This window comes from Ursus maritimus, unplaced genomic scaffold, assembly GCF_017311325.1.
Source record: "Ursus maritimus isolate PB19 unplaced genomic scaffold, ASM1731132v1 scaffold_1, whole genome shotgun sequence".
NCBI classification, from domain to species: Eukaryota; Metazoa; Chordata; class Mammalia; order Carnivora; family Ursidae; genus Ursus; species Ursus maritimus.
The window spans coordinates 67,199,760-67,220,775 of NW_024423343.1; the positions used below are offsets into that span (position 1 = coordinate 67,199,760).

The window sequence follows — 21,016 nt, forward strand, 5'->3', positions numbered from 1 at the left end:
CCTGATCTTTCCATCTTTCTGGCCTGTGCATACACACCTAACCCATACTAAAATTCACCAGATGGCATTTTATTTCTTTAAAGTAAAGCAGTCGTGGGTTTAGACAGTTGAATTTTTAAACTTCTGTATTTACTGAAAGTGCATATGGTGCTATATGGACAAAGAAATTGTGCTGAAAGAAAAACATTTCTGTCCGCAAGTACCTCATAATCTCCCAGAGGAAGAAAAATGTGCAGTTATGTGGTGTATGTCTCACAAAATCTTATATGGCTTTAATTTTCTTCCTCTGCTAAAAAATAGATAATGTATATTGTGCATACCTGGAGGTTGCACTATTTTAAATTTCTCTTTTGGTTGCAAATAAAAGGGTTACACAAAATGCAATCATTTGCCAAAGCGATCCGTGAGTGATTTCTAGAAGAAAATGAAACATAAACCCGAACTTGTTAAAAAAAAAAAAAAAACCTAAAACCTCTGTATGTCAACGTAAGCAGATGTTGGTGTAGAATTTACAAGGATGAGAAGGCTATAAAACCTCCCTTGAGCCACTCACAGTTCATTTCAAGGCCAAGAACGCCCCCAAAATCTGTTTCTAATTTTACAGAAATCTTTTGAAATTTGGCACGGTATTCAAAAGTCCGTGGAAAGAAAAAAACCTTGTCCTAGCTTCAGCTTCCAACTCCGAAGACAGACTTGCTTCTTTTCAACGGTTTTCACAGATCCGGTGACCCACGCTCTGAAGTCAGAATTAGCTAACTTTCAAAAACATCTGGAAAAATGAAGGTTAGTATATGCAGCCTCAGGTATTGCTAAAGAAGGAGGACTGGCTAAGTTGAGTTCGATCACAGTTTTCTATTGTTTAGAAGGTGAGGATTTGTACATAAGTATGTACTTCCTGGAGTGGGTTGGGATTGGGAGATTGTTCTAAATATACTGTAGAAACATTTGTCCTTGCAGAGCTGGGAGAATTCCAGCAATTATAGCCAGATCAGTGGAAAACAATCAGAGGCTTTGTGGGGAGGGAGAAATAGGATTTAGGTGTAAACAAAATCTTGCCATATCTACTATTTAACAGAAACTGCGTATATGTCAATTTTCTTTATTTTATGTAGACGTGGTTAAAAATTGTATTTGGAGTTGCCACCTCTGCTCTGCTTGCTTTATTGGTGATGTGCATTGTCTTACGTCCTTCAAGAGGTAAGAATTTTCTCTGATTTGCTCTATCTGCTTAGGATAGCTCGGAAAGTGCACTAATGCATGGGCACAAGCGAGTGAACATTTCCTGAGTGCTTATTTCCCAAAGTAAGTCTGTTATTTCTAAAAAGACATATAAGCTCACAGATACATTGTTGAGCAACCAGAGATACTGAGGGATTTAAGGCACGAGTAGGAAGAGATTCCCAGTATTACTTCAGCAATAGAAAAACCTAAGCACTATTCCGTATCACCCCCACACCCCCCACGATATCTGCTAAATCGCAAGTTTGAACAGGCCTTTAGAGAAAATATTTTTAACTAACATTGCTTTTCATTATTGGATTGTCTTATGGAAAGTAAGATAAGTAACAATGGAAAAGTCAAAACAGAACCTATGGAGTTTTGTATTATGAGACTTTCCAAAAATGTAGGGAGGGAGTGGCCAATAGAGATCCCAGGGATAGCTACAGAAAAGGTGAAATTGCTGTTCTAGATGCAGTAGCAATGAAAAATCAGATTAGACTATTATCAAGCAAGCATTATGTTTAGTGATAAATTGATCCTTTTAGAAGATTAACATTGATCTCAATTTGCTGTAAGACGGAAGATACCATGAGCTAATATTGGGGCTAGTCTGAATTTGAATTAAGACTCTGTCCACAAATAATCCAGTGGTATTAGGGGAATAGGTTCTTATGAAACAGTTGATGAAGAGAAGCTCAAATTCTAAAACAGGAGAAAATTACAATAAAAACAGCTCTTGTGCCTTGGGGTCTAGGGAAAGGGGGAAAGTTTGTACTAGTAAATGTTCAAAGCTTATGATAGCTAAAGTGGGAAATATTTTTGGTTACAGATTAACTGACAGTACAGGAAGACCAATGGTAAGCCTTTAGCTAAAAAATGATCTGTTGCTTTAAAAAATGAAATATAGAAAAATATGTTGAAAAATTCAAATGCTAGTGGGATTTTCACAGAATTACAAAATGGAGAAGTTAATCAATAAGATGAAAGCAGTGTTCTCCTATCTTCACTGTTAATCTTGAGTCCTTATTTCTGCTATCTGCTGGCATTTGATGACTCTTAGGCTGCTGAGATGTGTGTGGGCATCTGTATTTTTCATGGTTTATCAAGTTAAAATTATATTCAGACCAGCATCTCACCTCAATGGTTTCGGGCCATATTTCCCTCATACGAATGTCTGTCAGATGGCGGATTAAGTCCAATCGACCTATTGAATGCTGATCCATTCAAAATTAACTCCTTGTTTGGAAAGAAATTCATCAGTACTTGAAATTAACATTTTGCTCCTTCAAAAATCAGTGTTCTGAGAACAAAAGTGTGTGGAAATTATTGTGAGCTTACCCCATGTCCACAGGCAAGATTGGATTGCAATGGGCACTTTGGAACTTAAACCATAATTTTTAATGAGAAACATACTATAGTTACACATTTAAAAAGCATGTAAGTATACAACACATAGAAATCTGTGTAACTATATACAATCTCAATCCTAACTTTCCTCCCAAGGTTAGCCACGTATCTTATACACATAAATATATGTCATAAACCACATATATTATAGAATTCCTGTCATTTATAGCATAGTTTTCTGTTTCAACCAACAGGATTATTCTCAGGGCAAAGTAATTTCTTGAAAGAGTCAAATAATCAAATTAAACTTTAGATGAAATTTTATTACTCATTGAGCAACAGAAAAATCACAAAAAAAAGCTGAGAACTGTATCTTTTCTATCTATAATATCATTCTCTATCTATTCTAAGTTGGCTGTGGAACTTGTCAGAATGCCACTTGAATAACTTGTACATGGGACTATTCATTGCCCCATTTCCTGAGCAGGACCAGGGCTGGAGCTCTCCTTCCCACACGTCTGTGTACAGGCAGCCCTGATGTGTGTCTGTTTCCATATTTTTCATGGTTTTTCAAGTTAAAATTGTTTTCAGACCAGTGTCTCACCTCAAAGGTTCTGGGCCATATTTCCCTCATACAAATATCTGTCAGAGAGCTGATTAAGTCCAATTGACCTATTGAATGCTAATCCATTCAAAATGGATCCTTCTGACCTCCTTCTCACCCCACTCCTTAATCATACCAGGTCCGGAGCTACACTCTCGCCTCTGCCCAGTGCCTGGTGAGAATAGCATCTAAGGTACTAAAGCAGGAGAAGGGAAGGAGGAACAGAGGATTCAACGCCAAGTTAGCTTCCAGTTAGCCTTCTCACACTTCCTCAGAATTCCCATTACCTCACATTGGCCTTAGGTGCCCTCATATTCTTAGCCCAGGATTTCTGCGCCAGCATAAAAACAGTCTTCCTTTGAGAAACAAAGACCCACTTAAGAAACCCTGGTTCACTTTTTTGTTTATTACTGAAGTAAATCCCAGCAGTGACCTGCCCATCATTGTGTCAGTTGCCGGGGAAGCAAAGGTGCAGTGGTCTAGATTTCCTTGTGAAAGGCAAGGTAAAAACCCACTATGGAGGCATGGCCATCACCACCAGAGGGGATTTCTGCCATTCCCCACCAGATCCCAGTGAAAGAAGGTGAGAGATGGACTTTTCCACACAGGGAGAAGGTCCCAGGAACACCGGCCTCAGTTCTAAAAGAGCTGTGGAGGCATTAGACAGGATTTTAGAAACAAATAGGAAAATGTAGTAGTGAAATGAAAATAATCCATTTAGATCACCCACATAATAATAAAAATAAGGGACAATTTTTTTGAAACTTCTAAAATTTCCCATTTTTATTTTCACTGAATGGGAAACACATATGGGTTTCTATCCCTTAGTCCCAGGCCATCCCCCTTGGCCTCAGCCCACCCCTGATCCATAGATGCCCTTTCTATTCTCCTGCCTCTATTCATCTTCTCTTTTCTTCTGAAGCATCACTCCACTTCCCCTGTGAAGATGCAACCAGGCCAAGAACAGAAATTAACCTCCACAACTTCCCCTCATTTTTGCCAACCCCAAAGACAAATGCACAGATCTTGTTTCAAGAGATTTCATGAGATAAACATAATCACACCAAAAACGGGAATTGGAAAGCGATAGACGTTCCAGAATTTCAAAAGTAAATTCTATATGGCCTTGCCTCACAATTTACCGTCTCTGAATTCCTGGACCTGAGTTTGTGAAATTTGTGTCTGAGGGGACAGGTAGGCACAAATGGCCCTCCCCTTGACTTCTCCTGAGTGTAGAGCTCCCCACATGATGATAAGCAAATGCTCCATAAATATTAGCTATTATCTTTCTACAATTTAACATAAAGTAGCTGCTGAAAGAATGACAGCTAGGATTTTGTTGTGGTCTTCATCCTAATGTACATAAAACACAGAGATGGCAAGTAAGCCCTACTGTGTGATGTATTCCCATTTCAACAACGTTCTCAATTCTGAAAGTAGGGAGTCTTTACCCCTGGGTATCATTCCTGTTCCTAACCCCCACCTCCTTTGTTCAAAACCAAATATTTTTCAGGAAGTTTTGTGTGCAAGGCATTCATACAGGACATTAGCAGCTCTGACGCAAAAGCAAGAGAGAAAAAAGGGAGAAGATAAAGGAAGTTGGAGACGGGGGTAGAGGATAAAACTGAAGAAAAGAAAACGAAGAGGGGGATGCAATGGGGAGAAATTGGAAGTTCTCCTGGGCAGTGCCTCTAGTACCTCTCAGTGGAAGGAGAACCATTTAAGTCCAGCCTCAGATCTCCCTGAAATCCTTTGTCTACCTTTAAACAGTTTGCCTTTTACTGTTGTTTCGGGTTTGCGGTATTTTATACACATTCATATAGTTGCTAATTTTTAAAAATCTGAAGACTTCACATAAAAATCTTAGATTTCTGACTCCTCTTTAAATATTAGATCAGGCAGCACTGGGTCCATGGTAATAGTTGAGCAGCTATCTTTAGCTGGGCAGTGCATTCTCCAGTGGGCCACAGATCCCACAACTTCGGTATGTTATTGTGCTCAAGATACCACATTCATTTACAAAATCTGCCTGATTTCTAGAAAAAGTTGGATTTTTAAAAGGATTTTATTTATTTATTTGAAATAGAGAATGCGCGAGAGAAAGCACAAACAGGGGGAGGGGCAAAGGGAGAGGGAGAAGCAGGCTCCCCGCTGAGCAGGGAGCTTGCCCCCCCCCCGGGGGGGGGGGCTCAATCTCAGGACCCTGGGATCATGACCTGAGCCAAAGGCAGACACGTGACTGACTGAGCCACGCAGGTGCCCCGAAACAGTTGGATTTTTAACCCTTGGACTGGAAGAGGTATATGATTCCTCCCAGGATTAAAAATAACAATCTACTTGATATGAAAAGCCTGAAATAAACAACCTACAGTTATCCAAGATCCACAATGTCCAGTCTGCTGTGGCTCCTGACATGTCGACTGTTTGTCCAACAATTATTTGTTAAGCACCTTCCAATAACTGCCACTGGTGTAGGGCGGGAACGAGAAGGTCTCCATCCTTAGGAAAGAGCAGTCTGATCATAAGCAAGTAAACAAATACGTAAGGTATTTCGAATTCCTTAAAGTGTTACGTGGAACAGCTAGAGTGAGGGTTGTGTTAGGGCTCCAGGGCTGCCAGAACGGAATACCACAGACTGGCGGCTTCAACAGCTGACATTTATTTTCTCCCAGTTCTGGAGGCTGGAAGTCCAGGATCAGGGAGCAGACAGGTTTGGTTTCTTCCGAGGCTTCCCTCCTTCGCTTGCACATGGCCGCCTTCTTGCTGTGCCCCCACACAGCCTTTTCCCCATGCACACGTACTCCTAGTGCCTCTTCCTCTTCTGATAGGGACACCAGTTATACTGGATTCAGGCTCCATCTTTAGGATTTTTATGTGATCTTGATCACGTGCCTCCTTGAGGGCACTGTCTCCAAATATAGTCACACTGATGGTTAGAGTTTCAGTCTTTGAATTTGGGAGACACATTTCAGTCTGTAATGAAGCTCATCCATGAGGCCTCTCGGAGATGATATTTGAGCTGAGACCTTAAGGGCAGGAAGGACATAATCCTCAATGCAAGCTTAAATCCTCAATGCAGAGGAAAATGCAGGCACAAAGTCCCTGAGGCAGGAAAGTGAGTTCAAGGAACCCAAAAGAGAATGATAGCTGTGAGGTCAAGTTATGTAAACAAGTTAACACAGGAAAATGTGTACATCCATATGTATTTACGATTATACACACACAAATAAAAAATTTGTAACGATTATTTACTTAGCTAGGTAATGCCCTATACAATTCATTTTAGGAGGTATCTGAAACCAAGACAATTTAGATAGAACAGAAATCAATATTTTGCAAGAAGAAATATAATTTGGAATGTCTGCATGTTAGGCAGAAGTCCACTGTTGTTATTGTTATTATTATTATTACTACTATAATGTCAGTCATCATTTTTTGTAAAATAAGATACACGTGAGACAAAATCACCTTCAAAGGAGATGTGAATATGTTTTTAAGGCTTGAAATTTTCCCAGTATCAACATTCAGAACTGTGAAACAGACTCCCTCAAACATCTTAAGAGTTTTAAGCTTATTTTTTCACTGTTCTTTTGGAGGAAATCTGGGGAAGCCTGAAGGGTTGAAGAAAAAGGTTCAGAAAGTTCATGGGTATAAAGGAGCTTTTGAGTTGAGTGTAAATAAATCAACTTTGCAGATAATATTTCCGTAATTCGCACTTGGATTTTAAAATCACAGATGAATCTTGGCAAACTTTCTCCAAGTTTTGCCAAATTCTAAATAATATAGAAAATAATCCCTGTCTTTGGATGAGTCCCATAATGCAGAGGAGTTTACCTGTCTCTGATTTCCAAAGCGAATTGTGTTACAACTTACACAAGAACATCTAGTCATACACACACCTTGAACAAAAAATTCTAAAGCACAAATCGGGGATGTGTAATCCGGGATAAAAGTTTTTAAGAAGCAGAGACAGGCAAAATGAGTTTTAAAATATATTGTAATAATTAACACAGTAGGCACAAATTGAAATGATCTTTCCATAAGATAATCAAGTACTAATCAGTCTTTTTAAAAATTTATTCCGTATTTATATGTAGAGCAAAGGACTTACTTTTCGTTTTAGTATCCTTGTGAAATAATAAAAACAGAATAACTTACGGCTGTTCCTAACCTTTATTTCTATTAATCATAAAAAGAATATGATTGTTTAGTACCTAAAGTTAATTTTTTCATACCGATTATGATTTTGTACTTGGTAGAAAAAGTGATGTGATAGAGCTAAATCTATAAAAGTCTTTTTTAAAAATATTTTATTTATTTATTTGAGAGAGAGAGAGAGAACATGAGCGTGAGGGGCAGCAGGAGAAGCAGACTCCCTCCTGAGCAGGAAGCCAGACATGGGGCTCAATCCCAGAACGCCAGGTTCATGACCTGAGCCAAAGGCAGACACTTCACTTACTGAGCCACCCAGGTGCCCCTAAATCTATAAAAGTCTTTAAAACAAAACATAGGAATGAATCTTCATGTTCTTGGATTAGTCAATGGTTTCTTAGATATGACCAAAAACACAAGCAGCAAAAGAAAAAGTACATACATTGAACTTCATTGAAATTTAATGCTTTGGGGTTACAAAGGATCCCATCAAGAAAGTGAAAAGACTACCCACAAAATGGGAAAAAAATATTTGCAAATCATATCTCCGATAAGGGACTTGCATCCAGAATATATAAAGAACTCTTAAAAATCAATAACAAAAAGGCAAATAACCGGGGCACTTGGGTGGCTCAGTCATTAAGAGTCTGCCTTCAGCTCAGGGTGTGATCCCAGAGTCCTGAGATCGAGCCCCACATCAGGCTCCCTGCTCCGCTGGGAGCCTGCTCTCCTACTCCCCCTGCTTGTGTTCCCTCTCTAGCTGGCTGTCTCTCTCTGTGTCAAATAAATAAAATCTTTTAAAAAAAGAAAAAGGCAAATAACCCAATTTTAAAGTGGACAAAGGATAGACATCCCCCCCAGAAAAGTATACAAATGACCAATAAGCACGTGAAAAGATACTTAACGTCATTAGTCATTAGGAAAATGTAAATAAAAACCTGAATGAAATACCAGGAATGAAGTTGTAGGTGAGCAATTAGGCATCCATTGTAGTCCACCTAGTGAGAAATGGCTTGGCCTTGGGGGTGCAGTAGAAATGGAGAAAAGCAGACAGAGTAGAGAGAGATTTTGGAGACTGAGTTGTCAGGCTTGGGTGATTGACAAAGGCAGTAAGGAAAAAGGGAGGTCAAGGATAATTCCCAGGTATTTGAGTTGAGGAACTCTATGGATGATAGTGCCATTAACTTAGAGAAGTCTGGAGGGACAGCATGGAATTATTCTTAGCTTTCAACATATTGATTTTGAAATCCCCGAGAGATGTGCAAGCAGAGATGTTAAGGAGGAGGTTGAATAAACAGGTCTGGAATCCAGAAAAGAATTCCAGTGAGGGTCAGGTGTGGCAGCGATGGTGGAGGTAAGTCAGCCCAAGGATATGTAATAGAAATCCTGGGAGAATGAAATGTCTGAGGAAAGTTCTTCCTCAGACCCCAGGGAACACCAGTATGAGCCACACCAAAATCTAAAGTAGAGACTAGAGGAAGCTGAGCTGGCAAAGGAGACTGAGTGAGCCTTCAAAAATAGACAAAGTTTGTTTTCACCTTCAGGGTCACCCAAATGACGTCTACTGGTGCGGTTCTTATGCATTACGTTGACCATATCTGCTGATCTTCAAAGCTTTAGAGATCATGGGAAAAAAACGCCCTAATAAAAATAACATAGCACGACAATCACATAATCCACAAATGGACTTTAAAAAACCTGACAATTCCTTTGACTTAACATTGTACAGTGTTATTTGTAGAGAGAACCATGGAAAATTGCTTTCAGAAACTGGGAGCTACTATGTTTTTCAGTGACCTCTCTGCTTTGACGAAGCTCAAATTGCCTCATTTTCTCTTAACCTGCATTTTGAGGTATAATTATTCTAGCCTCTTGTGTGTTGCTTCGTTCTTCACCTTATTTCTGTGTTTGTTTTGTTCTGTTGTTGTTTTGACGTGCGCTTTTGCTTTAAATCACAGCAGAGTAATAAAATGCCAGCCTCTAAGATCAGATGGGGTGGATTTAAACCCCATCTCTGTTATATATTAGGCAAGTGACTTTGCTTCTCTGATTTCCATTTCCTAATCTGTAAAATGGTGTTAATAATAGTACTCATGTCAAAGAGTTGCTGTGAGTATTTAACGGGACCAACGCGTGCAGTGTGCTTGTTACTTATAAGAACTTAGTAAATTATTACTGGTTTAAAGATGCCTCAAATCTATTTTTTTTCGGAGTTGTCAGCCTTTGCTGGAGTATAATATTAGTTTGTAAATAACATCTCACACCCTAGTATTTTCTACTCTTGCCCTTGAGGCGCTCACTCCGCGCGATGTGATGACTGGAAGTGATGCCTCCTCCCAGACGGCACCTCTGCAGAGCGCCCAGAAGCATGGGTGTGGTGTGCCTGGGAGCTCTGGTCACTTTCCTTGAGGTGGCTCATAAGCATCGCTTCCCAATCAAGTTCGAGAGTGAGAACAAAATGGCCTGCCGGCTATTTGTGTGCCCACTTAATAAACCATATTTTCTCATTTAGTGTACGATGAATATTAGAGCTAACATCAGATGCCTCCGCTCCGACACTGACTCTCAATTTTTCAGGACTGGAAAATTAAATGGCAGAAATAGAAACAGAATCCTAATAATGAATACACCAAGTTTTAAGAAAGAATTAGGAAAATAGTGAATCACTACTTATGAATCATTTCTGTGAATTGTAATTTCTTGGATTTGTAATTGAAATAATTTTCAGCTTTGCTTTAAGAAGTTGAAAATGCAAATAAAGTACTGTTAATTCGAGTGTTTAAGCAGTGTATGAGTAACTTGTGCTAAAGATGGGCCAAACCGAATTTAAGGGCACTATCAGGAATTAAGTGTTGATCAAGTGAGTGTCAGTTACGTATAGAAGAGAGATATGCTTTCAGAATTCTTTTGTGCTTCTGTTTAATTATTTAAAGTTTAAAAATTATGGATGTCAAAAGTAAACTTCCAAAATAATCAGAAGATTGTATTTCAAAATTAAAACATTATTTGGAAAAGGGCATGCAAATCTATTTATTCATTCAATAACTCTTAGTGGAATATTTTTCAAGTGACTGGAACTTCTTTAGTGTGATCGATGCCATGGAGTGACACTTTATACTGATTTGCATGTACACACACACACACACACACACACACACACACAGAGGAAACAATGACCTCCATGCTTTCCCTGCAATCTTCCTTTAATCCAATCTGGGGCAGAATCAGTCTCCTTACCTTTTCTTCATTCTTCAAGGATCAGCAGAGGAAAAGTACCTAAACAAGTGTCCATTTGGACAAAGCCTCAAAACAATGAGCAAGAGGACTGAATAGGGGCATAGATGTTAAGGAAGACCATTAACATTCCTTTCAAGCCATGATCAACACTTGGTTATAGGGTATCTGTGTCTATGAGGTATGGATTTCTATGCAAGCCAGCCTCACCCACGCACAAGGAGTTTATAGGCAAGGAGCGATTCCACTGATAGGCACAGGAGCTCACTGAATCAAGTAGACTCAGTGAAATCACTAAATTGCAGAATCATAACTGAGGGGCTTGGTAAAAATAAAAACTACCAGGGCCCCAAGGCCTAGAGATTCCAAATCAATAGGTTTGAGATAAAGATTAGGAATCTGTTTTTCAAAAAAACAGTCAATTTGGAGGAATCCAGGTGACTCCAAAGACTAAATTTTTATACATTCTGTAAATGAAGACATGTCCAGGTAGAAGAGTGTTTACATGAAATTCACAACGTGGTCAAGAAGGTAAAGAGTAAAGGCAGGCATATTTTTGTGGGAGAATTAATGACAGTAAGTTAACATAAAATCTGTTCAGTTGATTTATTTCTTCATTCAACAAATACTTATCATGCTCCCACTCTATGCCAAGTGCCGTCCTGGCTACTGGGCACATAATAGTGAGAAAAATCAAATACAGACTGCTATCATGGGTGAAGACCTATGCTTTATACAACTCGCATGAATATAGAGATGAAAACAGTTCATGTACAATAAATTTAGGTAAGTATTGAGACAGCAATAAGCCAATGGCATTTTCATAGAGCCCAATGGAAGGTCATTTCTGTTGGTAGCTGATACAGGGGTTAACACTGATAGTGTAGTGAAACATAATTATGTTTATGGTCTTTCTAGATGTACAAAGAACCAAAGCTTGGATTAGAAATTCTGAGTAAACTTCATGTTTCATAACTCATAATATGTGACCTAATGCGGCTTCTCAGAACAGATACATTACTCCATTGCATTTATGAACATGTGGTCATTTTCAGGAGAAAGTAAAGAATACCTAATTTAAATTCTTCCCATTTGATTTGGTATTGCACTGATCCCAGCCTGGCTCTGGCAAAATCACACCTTTCGAGCCCTGGCTACCCCACACGCGACGTTAAGAACAGTTGCCTACCCTAAATCTGTGATATGAACCTTACTTATTTCCACATCAATATAACTAGCTCCTCTGGATATGTTTTCTGTGCATCCACTCATCACTTCTTGGGTGCTGGTGGGGCTTATTATCCTTATAATAATTAGTAGTATAATTAATACAAGTTTAAAAATGCTTTTCAGATATTTTGAGTCATAATAGGACATATGCTAAGTTCTATAAATAGATTATTGGCATTTCTAGCTACTATGCACCCATTTAAAATAAATGACTAACTAGGAAATAATATTAAATACACTTTAATGTAACTTTCCGGGTAATCTGAATTCGAAGTGCTAACAGAGTAAATAACAAATCCCTAAAATCTTTTTGAGAAATCTGACAAGGATCAGCATGATTGTTCATGATATGAAAAGGAAAATGAGTAGGCATTCTCAAAATAATTTGAAACTCTTAATTTTTATAAATTTTATTTATCCATATATGTGATATTAGTACTAACTCTGTTTATGATTATAATTGTGCTATTTCAGTAGTGGAGCTATAAAGTGACCAAAATTTTCAAGCACAACTGATGAATTTCATTATGGTAACATGAAAGTGAACATTAATTATATACGCTACCAGTCTAATTTGAAACTGCATTTCCCGTACTGTGGTTTTTTAAATTATTTTTTTAAAAGATTTTATTTATTTATCTGACAGAGAGAGAGAGAACACCCACAAGCAAGGGGAGCAGGAGGCAGAGGGAGAGGGAGAAGCAGGCTCCCCACTGAGCAGGGAGCCTGCCGCAGGGCTCAATCCCAGGACCCTGCAATCATGACGTGAGCTGAAGGCAAATGCTTAACCGACTAAGCCATCCAGGAACCCCCCTTACTGTGATTTTAGTAGATATTTAAAAACAAAACAGTTCCAGCGGTCAGATTAGTTTGGGAATCTCTGATCAAGAATATTTATTTGGTAGGAGGTTGGGCAAAATGGGTGAAAGGGAGTGGGAGATACAGGCTTCCAGTTATAGAATGAATAAGTCACAGGAGCAAAAGGCCCAGCATAAGGAACGTAGTGATATTGTAATAGCCATGTATGGGGACAGATGGTAGCTACGCTTGTGGTGAACATAGCATAATGAATGTACAAACTTGTTGAATCACTAGGTTGTACACCTGAAACTAATGTCAACCATACTCAGATTTTTTAAAAAGGAAAAAATACAGAAAGAATACTATAAGTTATGATAATAACAAAAGCTAAATTTATTCACTGATTACCATGTGCCAAGCATAGAGCTAAATGTTTCATTTCAATTAGCTTGCTTAATTTAACCTTCTATAGAAATGAAGATTAACTGCTATGAATTTCTCAGTTAAGCATAATTGCAAGTAGGGAAAATTATATGCAAGGATATTTAAAAAGGAAAATCTATTATGTAACTCATTAGCCATAATCTAAGCATAACTTATGCTAGACAAAAAAGTAAATAAATAAAAACAAATAAGTAAATCACCAAGCTTATATTTATTTATTGAATTAAAATCAAAAATGTTTTCTAAAAAGCAATTATCTAGGAGGGGGTTTTTTTTGGCATTCACAATAAAGGGATTCACTAAATCGAAATTTTTTTTCATCTATATGTTCAGGATTATGTAGATATAAATTAAATGTATCTCAAAAAGGAAAGTAATTTCCACCGCAAATAGTGTTAGAATTTCCCCTTAGCTATATTAGAAACAGATTGCAATTTACTTTTAGGAGAGCTAAGTAAAATTTAATTAAAATACTTCACAAGTATTCTAGTGTTATTGTAGTAAAATGGTCTTTTATTCATTGAATAGCAATTATAAAATCAGTGGTATAGGGGCACCTGGGTGGCTCAGTCATTAAGCGTCTGCCTTCAGCTCAGGGCGTGATCCCTGGGTCCTGGGGTTGAGCCCTGCATCAGGCTCCCTGTTCCACGGGAAGCCTGCTGCTTCCTCTCCCACTCCCGCTGCTTGTGTTCCCTCTCTCGCTGGCCGTCTCTCTCTGTCAAATAAATAAACAAAAAATCTTTAAATAAATAAATAAAATAAAATCAGTGGTATAAATCTTACACAAGACCATTTAATTAAATAGAAGAACTTTTATTATGAATAATTGTATGGCACGTACAACCTTACTTAGAATTCAAAGAGAATATAAGAAGACAAACATCCTAAAAAACAGAAAAACTTAGTGTTATTATTTAGTGTCTAGTTGCAAAGGGGTTCACCAGCCACCTGCGTTCTTGTAGCCACCAGAATAATTTTTAGTAAATGAAGAAAATAATTCAGGGTCCTAATTAAGCATATGGAGCATACATACATCAGTGTGAATCAGTTAAAATAGCAGAAGATGCTATTATCCAGTTGGTCAATTAACTCTTATCACATGGCTGTACATTTATGTAATTATAAGCTTATAGAGCATGTTGCGTCTTGAATTTCCAAAGCCAGTGTGGTGGGACTGGAAGTATTATCACCATTTTCTAGTCCAGTCCTTTATACTGTTACAGGTGGGTAAGCTGTGATGCCAGGGATTGACTTACCAAAGCCCTACAGGATATTAGTAGTAGAATGATCCTGTAAAAAAGAGAGGATTAATCTCATCCAACCATCCATCCATTCATCCATCCACCCATGCTTCATTTCATGTATTCATTCATCCAACAAGCATTAATTAAATGCCTATTATGTTCTAGATACTAGGGATGTGATGGTGAGCAAAACTAGACACGGTCTCTGGCCTTACAGTGACTATTTTGAGAATACAGTGGAAGGTGGAGAAATATAAATAAAATAATCACTCAAATACATACAAGGTGACAAATCAAGGCAAATGCTTTTTTAAAAAAGAACATGGCCTGTGGTAATGTATAACAAGGGAAACAGATCTAAACCGGGGTCAGAAGGGGTTTCCCAGAGAAGTGAACTTTATATTAAGCATTAGGGTCTGAATAGAAGCAATGAGAGGGGAGAAGGTGGAAAAAGGAGCAGAAGCCCTGGAGAAAGAAATAAGTATCTGAAAAACAGAAAACCCAGTATGTTTGGAGTCTAAAAAGTAACGAGAGAGAGGCAAGAAGGGACAGGAGGGCCATCCCGGACAGGCTAGGGCCTACAGTTCAGACGAACCTGTTTGGTCGTTATCCCACGAGTTATGGGAAGCTAGGAGAGAGTTTAGCAGGAGGAAGAAGTTATAGTTCTCATCTTCGACAGTTTTATTTTTGCATGGGCACATACCAGATTCACAAATGCTATTCAAGGTTGAGGACATTTTTCTAAGTTTTGGTTCTGTAAGGGATGGCCTGGAGAAGGGGTAGGGTGGGAGGGATGGAGAATGGCAATATGGATGTGAAGGAGGATTGGAAGTTGGTTGCCATACTACCCATCTGGCGTATCTGACTGTTTCGGAGCTCTATAATGAATGTGTTCTGAGAATAGAGTCATGTTTGAAAAACACAATTGTTTCGGAGGATCCAAATATAGGTGAAATTTGCTTGTGGTTGGTGAGTTACCTTAGGTGAGGTTTGATATGGCAAACCTCTACTTCCAGAATTTTTACGATCATCTGCATAGATGATGTTGCTTTTGTGGGTTTTTTTTTTTTTTTTTTTTCTGGCCCACTTTATCTTTAAAAAAGGCCCAGTCAGGATAAGAAATTATCTAGGTTCATTGATGTCTCCTCTCTTGAGAGGTCTGAAGGTAAGGATTTGGGCTGATGGCTTCTGACCAAAGGGGATGCTAAAATATGCTGCAGCTACACCAGGAGTAATCCAAGCCAAGCATCGGGGACAAAACACAATAAACTGCTTGAAACACTAGGTTTTTAGGCTAGTCTGCAATCCCAGCTTTGCAAGGTTTAGAGTTGTGCGATCATCATCTTATCTTTTTTAAAAAATCTCTGACAACTCCGCACTGCCTGAATAGCATCCTGGCTGCTCAGCACGGCCCTCCCGGCCACCCTCATAGTCCTCTCAGGCAAGCAAACTGGCCCTCTAGGCCTTCATTAGCCTATCAAGGAAATAATACTCACAGATCTTAAGACAGGACTTAAGCCAAGTGTTTAGCAATGGCAAGTCTTTTCTTTTTTCTTTTTTCTTTTCTTTTCTTCTTTTCTTTTCTTTGTGTTTTTGAGAAAGAGAGAGAGAGCATGCACATGCAAGGGGGGAGGGGCAGAGAAAGAGAGACAGAATCTTATGTAGGCTTCACACTCAGCATAGAGCCTCACCTGGGGCTTGATCCCAGGACCCTGAGATCATGAACTGAGAAGAAACCAAGAGTCGGTAGTTCAACCCAGTGAGCCACCCAGGTGCCCCAGCAGGTCTTTTCATGACATGAGACAGAACAGAGGAGAGACAGGCTCAGGATTTATTTAATTTATTAATCATCTTTTTTGTAATAATGTTTCCATTTCTCCCAAAGTTCATGACTCTGAAGGAAGTACAACAAGAGCACTCACACTGAAGGATATTTTAAATGGAACATTTACCTACAAAACATTTTTCCCAAACTGGATTTCAGGTAAATGAATTATTTCTTTACCTTTTGAGGCTTTAAAAAATGTGTGTGTGTTTTTATTTATTTTTTTACTTTTAGTGCCAACATCTTTCTATGGTAACTGAAGCCATACCAATTGAAATGGAAAGAAAGAACAATTATTCAGATAAGTCAAATGGCCACCAAAGCACCTTTGACAGAACCATTTGGACTGCATTTACCCAATAGTAATGATGCCGGTTAGAGTTTCAACAAGAGAGTGACAGCTGAGAGTGCATTGTTAGAATAATCTGAAAAATGGGAGATATGCACCTATTCAGGAGAGGTCATAAGAATTTTACCAAAAGAGAAATTCCATTGTCAATCTGGATAATCTGAGAAATGGACAAATCCCACCCTGACAAAAAAATATTTCCCGGGCCATAAAACTGATGTTTTCACATAAGTTTCAAAAATAGGAAGTTGCCAAAGGAGTCTAATCAAACAAATAATAAGGTGAACTGAGATGTTTATGACATTATAGTTTATATCTAAGGACAACTAAACAAATATGAATATTTTAATTTTTAATAAAATGCACATCAAATGGGTTTTAAACTAAATCAAACACAGCCCAAATGTAATGTATTTTTTTTGCTGCAAAACAAACATACCATTTTAAACTAGTTTATCTTCTTTGTAACACAGAGAAAATTTTATTCCCAAGCACCCCGGACTGGTCATATTGGGGCAGCTACTACTACATATGGCATTTTTGTGGAGAGTAGAAAAGAGCATCCTGTTCTCCCTTCCACTGTCGACTTATTATTTTAAATCTGACAAAGCACCATCCTGGACAGGGAAGAAAAACAAAGTCGATCTATGAAATAAGAGAGGTTTCTCTTTCTTATAAATGTATTTCCTATTAAGGGAGATCATTTCAAGTTTGTTTTCCTTCTTGTTTAAAGGACAAGAATATCTTCATCAGTCTACAGATAATGATATAGTATATTACAATATTGAAACAGGAGACTCATATACCATTTTGAGTAATGCCACCATGGTATGTATCTGGCAACATCTTCCTCCCCAAAACTTCGCCATCTCTTCACTGATCAAGGCCGAGTCCAAAATCTCCGCACTTGATCTGGACCCAATCTGCCTTCTTGGCTCCATCTCCCACTAAATTCTCAAATTCTCTCTTCTAGTCACACTAGACAACTTGTCCTTGCCTCCTCTCAATCGCCTAGCATCTTTCTTTCTCTGTGGACAAAGTGTAGCAAGAAACAAGACTCAGGGACGCCTGGGTAGCGCAGTCATTGGGCGTCTGCCTTCGGCTCAGGGCGTGATCCCGGCGTTATGGGATCGAGTCCCACATCGGGCTCCTCCGCTGGGAGCCTGCTTCTTCCTCTTCCACTCCCCCTGCTTGTGTTCCCTCTCTCGCTGGCTGTCTATCTCTGTCAAATAAATAAATAAAAAATCTTAAAAAAAAAAAAAAAAAGAAAAGAAACAAAAGTCAAGAACTCAGTCCTTACATGAGGCAAACCGAGGCTCTAGGTTCTGTCAACTCCCTAGTTATGGAAAGCTACATAAGGTTCCTCACTACACCAGCCACGGTGTGCCTCATTTTCTCTCTCTAAAGAGTAGGAAGAATAATCCCTCTCTGGGTTACTATAAGAGGTAAGTGATGCAACATCTGAATGTGGTAGGACGGCGCCTAACACGGAATACGCGCTCAAGAAACAAGAGCTATGAAATGTAGGTGCATGCTGTTCTGTCTCCCGAGCTCTCAAGCCTCCTGCTTTCTCCGCCCTCAAAAGCCTGCTAACATTTTAAGATCAAGCTCAGATGATACTGTCCTCCTTTGCACAATCAATGATCCGCTCATTTGGATTTAAACACTTCTTTTTTCTTATGCTTTTACAATGCTATATTTATATCTCTTTAATAGAACTTTCTAATCTGCAATACATTGTTTTCAAGTTTAACATGTTAAGCTTCTAGAAATCACGGAATATGTCCTATTTATCACATCTTCCTCCCATAGTGTTTAATAAATTTCTTTGTATACAGTAAGTACCATGTAAACATTTTTAAAAATTGCATTGAAAGCATATGTATGTAGGAGTATATCAGTTGTATGATATCCTTTTAGAACTACACATTTACATGGCTCTGGGTATTTTTTTGTCTGTATTCTAATCAACTTCTTTATAATTCCAGAAAAGCGTGAATGCTTCAAATTATGGCTTATCACCTGATCGGCAATTTGCATATCTAGAAAGTGATTATTCAAAGGTATGGACAATTTAATTTGGGTATATCTGTCTATATCTCTTACTAATCTGCAGTTTGGCTTATAAAAGTAAGAGGAAGCAAGAATATATTTTTATGTCTAAATAGTCAAGAAGTTAATGTGGGTTCTCGATGAATCCCCAAAACATAACTAAAACATATACAAATAATTTAGAATTTTGTGTACTTGTCTGGTTATCATCCAGTAGTAGAAACTACTGTCTTCTGTGGGGAGGGGGGACTGCATTTCGAGGCACCGATATTTATCAGAAATGGGAGAATTATACTTGTATTTCTAAAGCTATTTGACTTCATAAATCGTTAGTTAATTCTTACATGTTTTAACCTCATGAAAGTTTATTATTATTGAAAATGGGAAAATCAAGGTGTCGCTTTTTTAACTCACTTGCTCAAGTAAGATAATATACAGGCAGTGATAGACCAGGGTTTAAATCTGTGGTTCAAAAGCCTGGAGTAGAAGTATCCCACCAAACCATAACCATTTACCCTTACTTAATTTCCCGAACCTGAATGAAGTTGTAGAGGGAAGTTAATTATCTTGTATTTTTCTACTTACATAACTTCAAGATAATTATTTTTTTTTGCAAGAAGGCAAAAGAATTTGTTATCAAATTAAACTTCTAATAATTACCTTTAGATAGACAACCTTTTAACTGCCATTTTTCATATCCTATCTGAGATGTAAAACTCTCTTAATATACAGAATGAATAGTTAATCTTTCCTCTCCCCTGCTGTTCTGTCTGCTGATTATTTTCCAATGGACCAAGTTCGGGTCACTAGCAGTCTTTAGGAAGACATGTTTCAACCAGTCAGAGTTTCTTTGCCAAGAGTTTGAAAGCTCTTTTAAGAAACAAAAAAATAATACTTGTATTACTCACCCACCACAGAACAACTATACTTAATGAGAAAAAGAGCAGTTTTTTTTTTTTTCAGGAGGGATTATAAGCTACATATCTTCTATTTATTTTCTAATTTCTATTATTTTTAAAAAGCATTACCTTTGAACAAGGCAAACATTTTGTAACAAAACTCTGTGTTGAATAAAATTCGTTACCTAATTTTAGAGGGTATCATTGTCATGAACTCAGGTGTAGGGTAACCCTTATGGCCATGGAGATCATAGTGGTTTCACTTCAATCAAGGTAAAGCATAAAGGGAAAATTCTTAGGAGAGAGTGTGTCAAAGAAAAGCTTTTTATATTAAGAAATGTCTTCGGATATGCTTTTTATGGAGTGAGGGTTGAATCACTGCTGAGATTAGTTCTGGAACTTAGACAAACAGCACAAAAGTCCACAGTAAGACTCTTTAAACGAAGACTCTTTTGGAATTGAAACATATCCTTCCTAGTGCCTTGTGAAAATTGTCCTTTTATAATTCTGACACTTGAGTTGAACGATTTGTGATTATACATTATTAACATAAGCTTTTTAAGAATCGTAATTTGTCATCGTCTGTCTTCTTTCTGACAGCTTTGGAGATACTCTTACACAGCAACATATCACATCTACGACCTCAATAATGGGTAAAATTTCATGATTGCATGTCTATTTATTCATACTACTTACATCTACTATAGTTTTTCCATCCAAATTCTGATTTGAGGTTAAGACTACATTGTCTTGTTACTGATCTTTGTTTCTTACTTCCTTAAGTGTATGTGTACCCATAAAACTTAAGAAATTGAAGGAAATACTGTTAAGGAGTATTTACCTCTTTTTATTTGACTAATATTTTGTAACTTTACACACAGTGCAGTTTTATTTTCCCTACTTTAGACACCAAATTATAAACATACCATTTATGGAAGTAAACATATGTACTGAAAGTACAAACCCAGGCGTGGGGATGATACGCTACTTTCAGGAGAGTAGATACTTCATGGGAAGGAAGCAGGAGGGAAGGAGATACAATATTTGTTGCACCTGAATACATACTCCATTAATTGTCTTTAGATTAATTGTTCTTGAAATTGCAAAATGTAAGTATTTCTTAAATTTAGGTTGTAGATTGTCATCTATTACATTATTTTCTTTTTTTATTTGTAATGTTTAACTATTTGAAATATTTGCAATTTAAAAGAAAAAAAAAAGGAGTGAGTAGGTAGGCAAAAGACCTAGTGGAAGAATTCCTGGCGGAAGGAATAACATGTAAAGACCCGAAGGGAAGGGAGAGCATGGAGTGTTCCAGAAACTAAGTAGGTCAGTTGAGTTGAAATTGGAGAAGGGCGTGCTGACTAGTGAGAGGTGGCATGAGGTGGGGAAGGAGACCGGGCCAGGAAGCAGGGGCCAAATAATAATGAGGAAACCATTAAGAAGAGTTTAGATGTCGTTCTGATGACAATAGGGAATCACTGAAGGGTTTTAAATGGTAAATGACATGATCAGATTTACACTTCAGAAAAATCACTCTAAGTATGGACAATGAATTGGTTTAGTTACTCATCTTAATGTGATATCTTATTGCTGTTATATAAAAGGGAAAAA

General features: G+C 37.9%; 1 protein-coding gene across 1 annotated transcript in view; it reads left to right on the plus strand.

Moving 5' to 3' along the window:
- The first annotated feature begins 658 nt into the window (after positions 1–658).
- The window catches only part of LOC103659507 (fibroblast activation protein alpha), a 69,944-nt gene continuing 49,586 nt past the window's right edge, over positions 659–21,016 (plus strand). The window contains exons 1-6 of the mRNA XM_008687030.2: positions 659–783; positions 1,113–1,197; positions 16,163–16,261; positions 17,185–17,279; positions 18,440–18,514; positions 20,003–20,055. Coding sequence (XP_008685252.2) covers positions 778–783; positions 1,113–1,197; positions 16,163–16,261; positions 17,185–17,279; positions 18,440–18,514; positions 20,003–20,055 — 413 coding nt within the window. The 5' untranslated portion in view covers positions 659–777. The remainder of the gene's footprint in view (positions 784–1,112; positions 1,198–16,162; positions 16,262–17,184; positions 17,280–18,439; positions 18,515–20,002; positions 20,056–21,016) is intronic.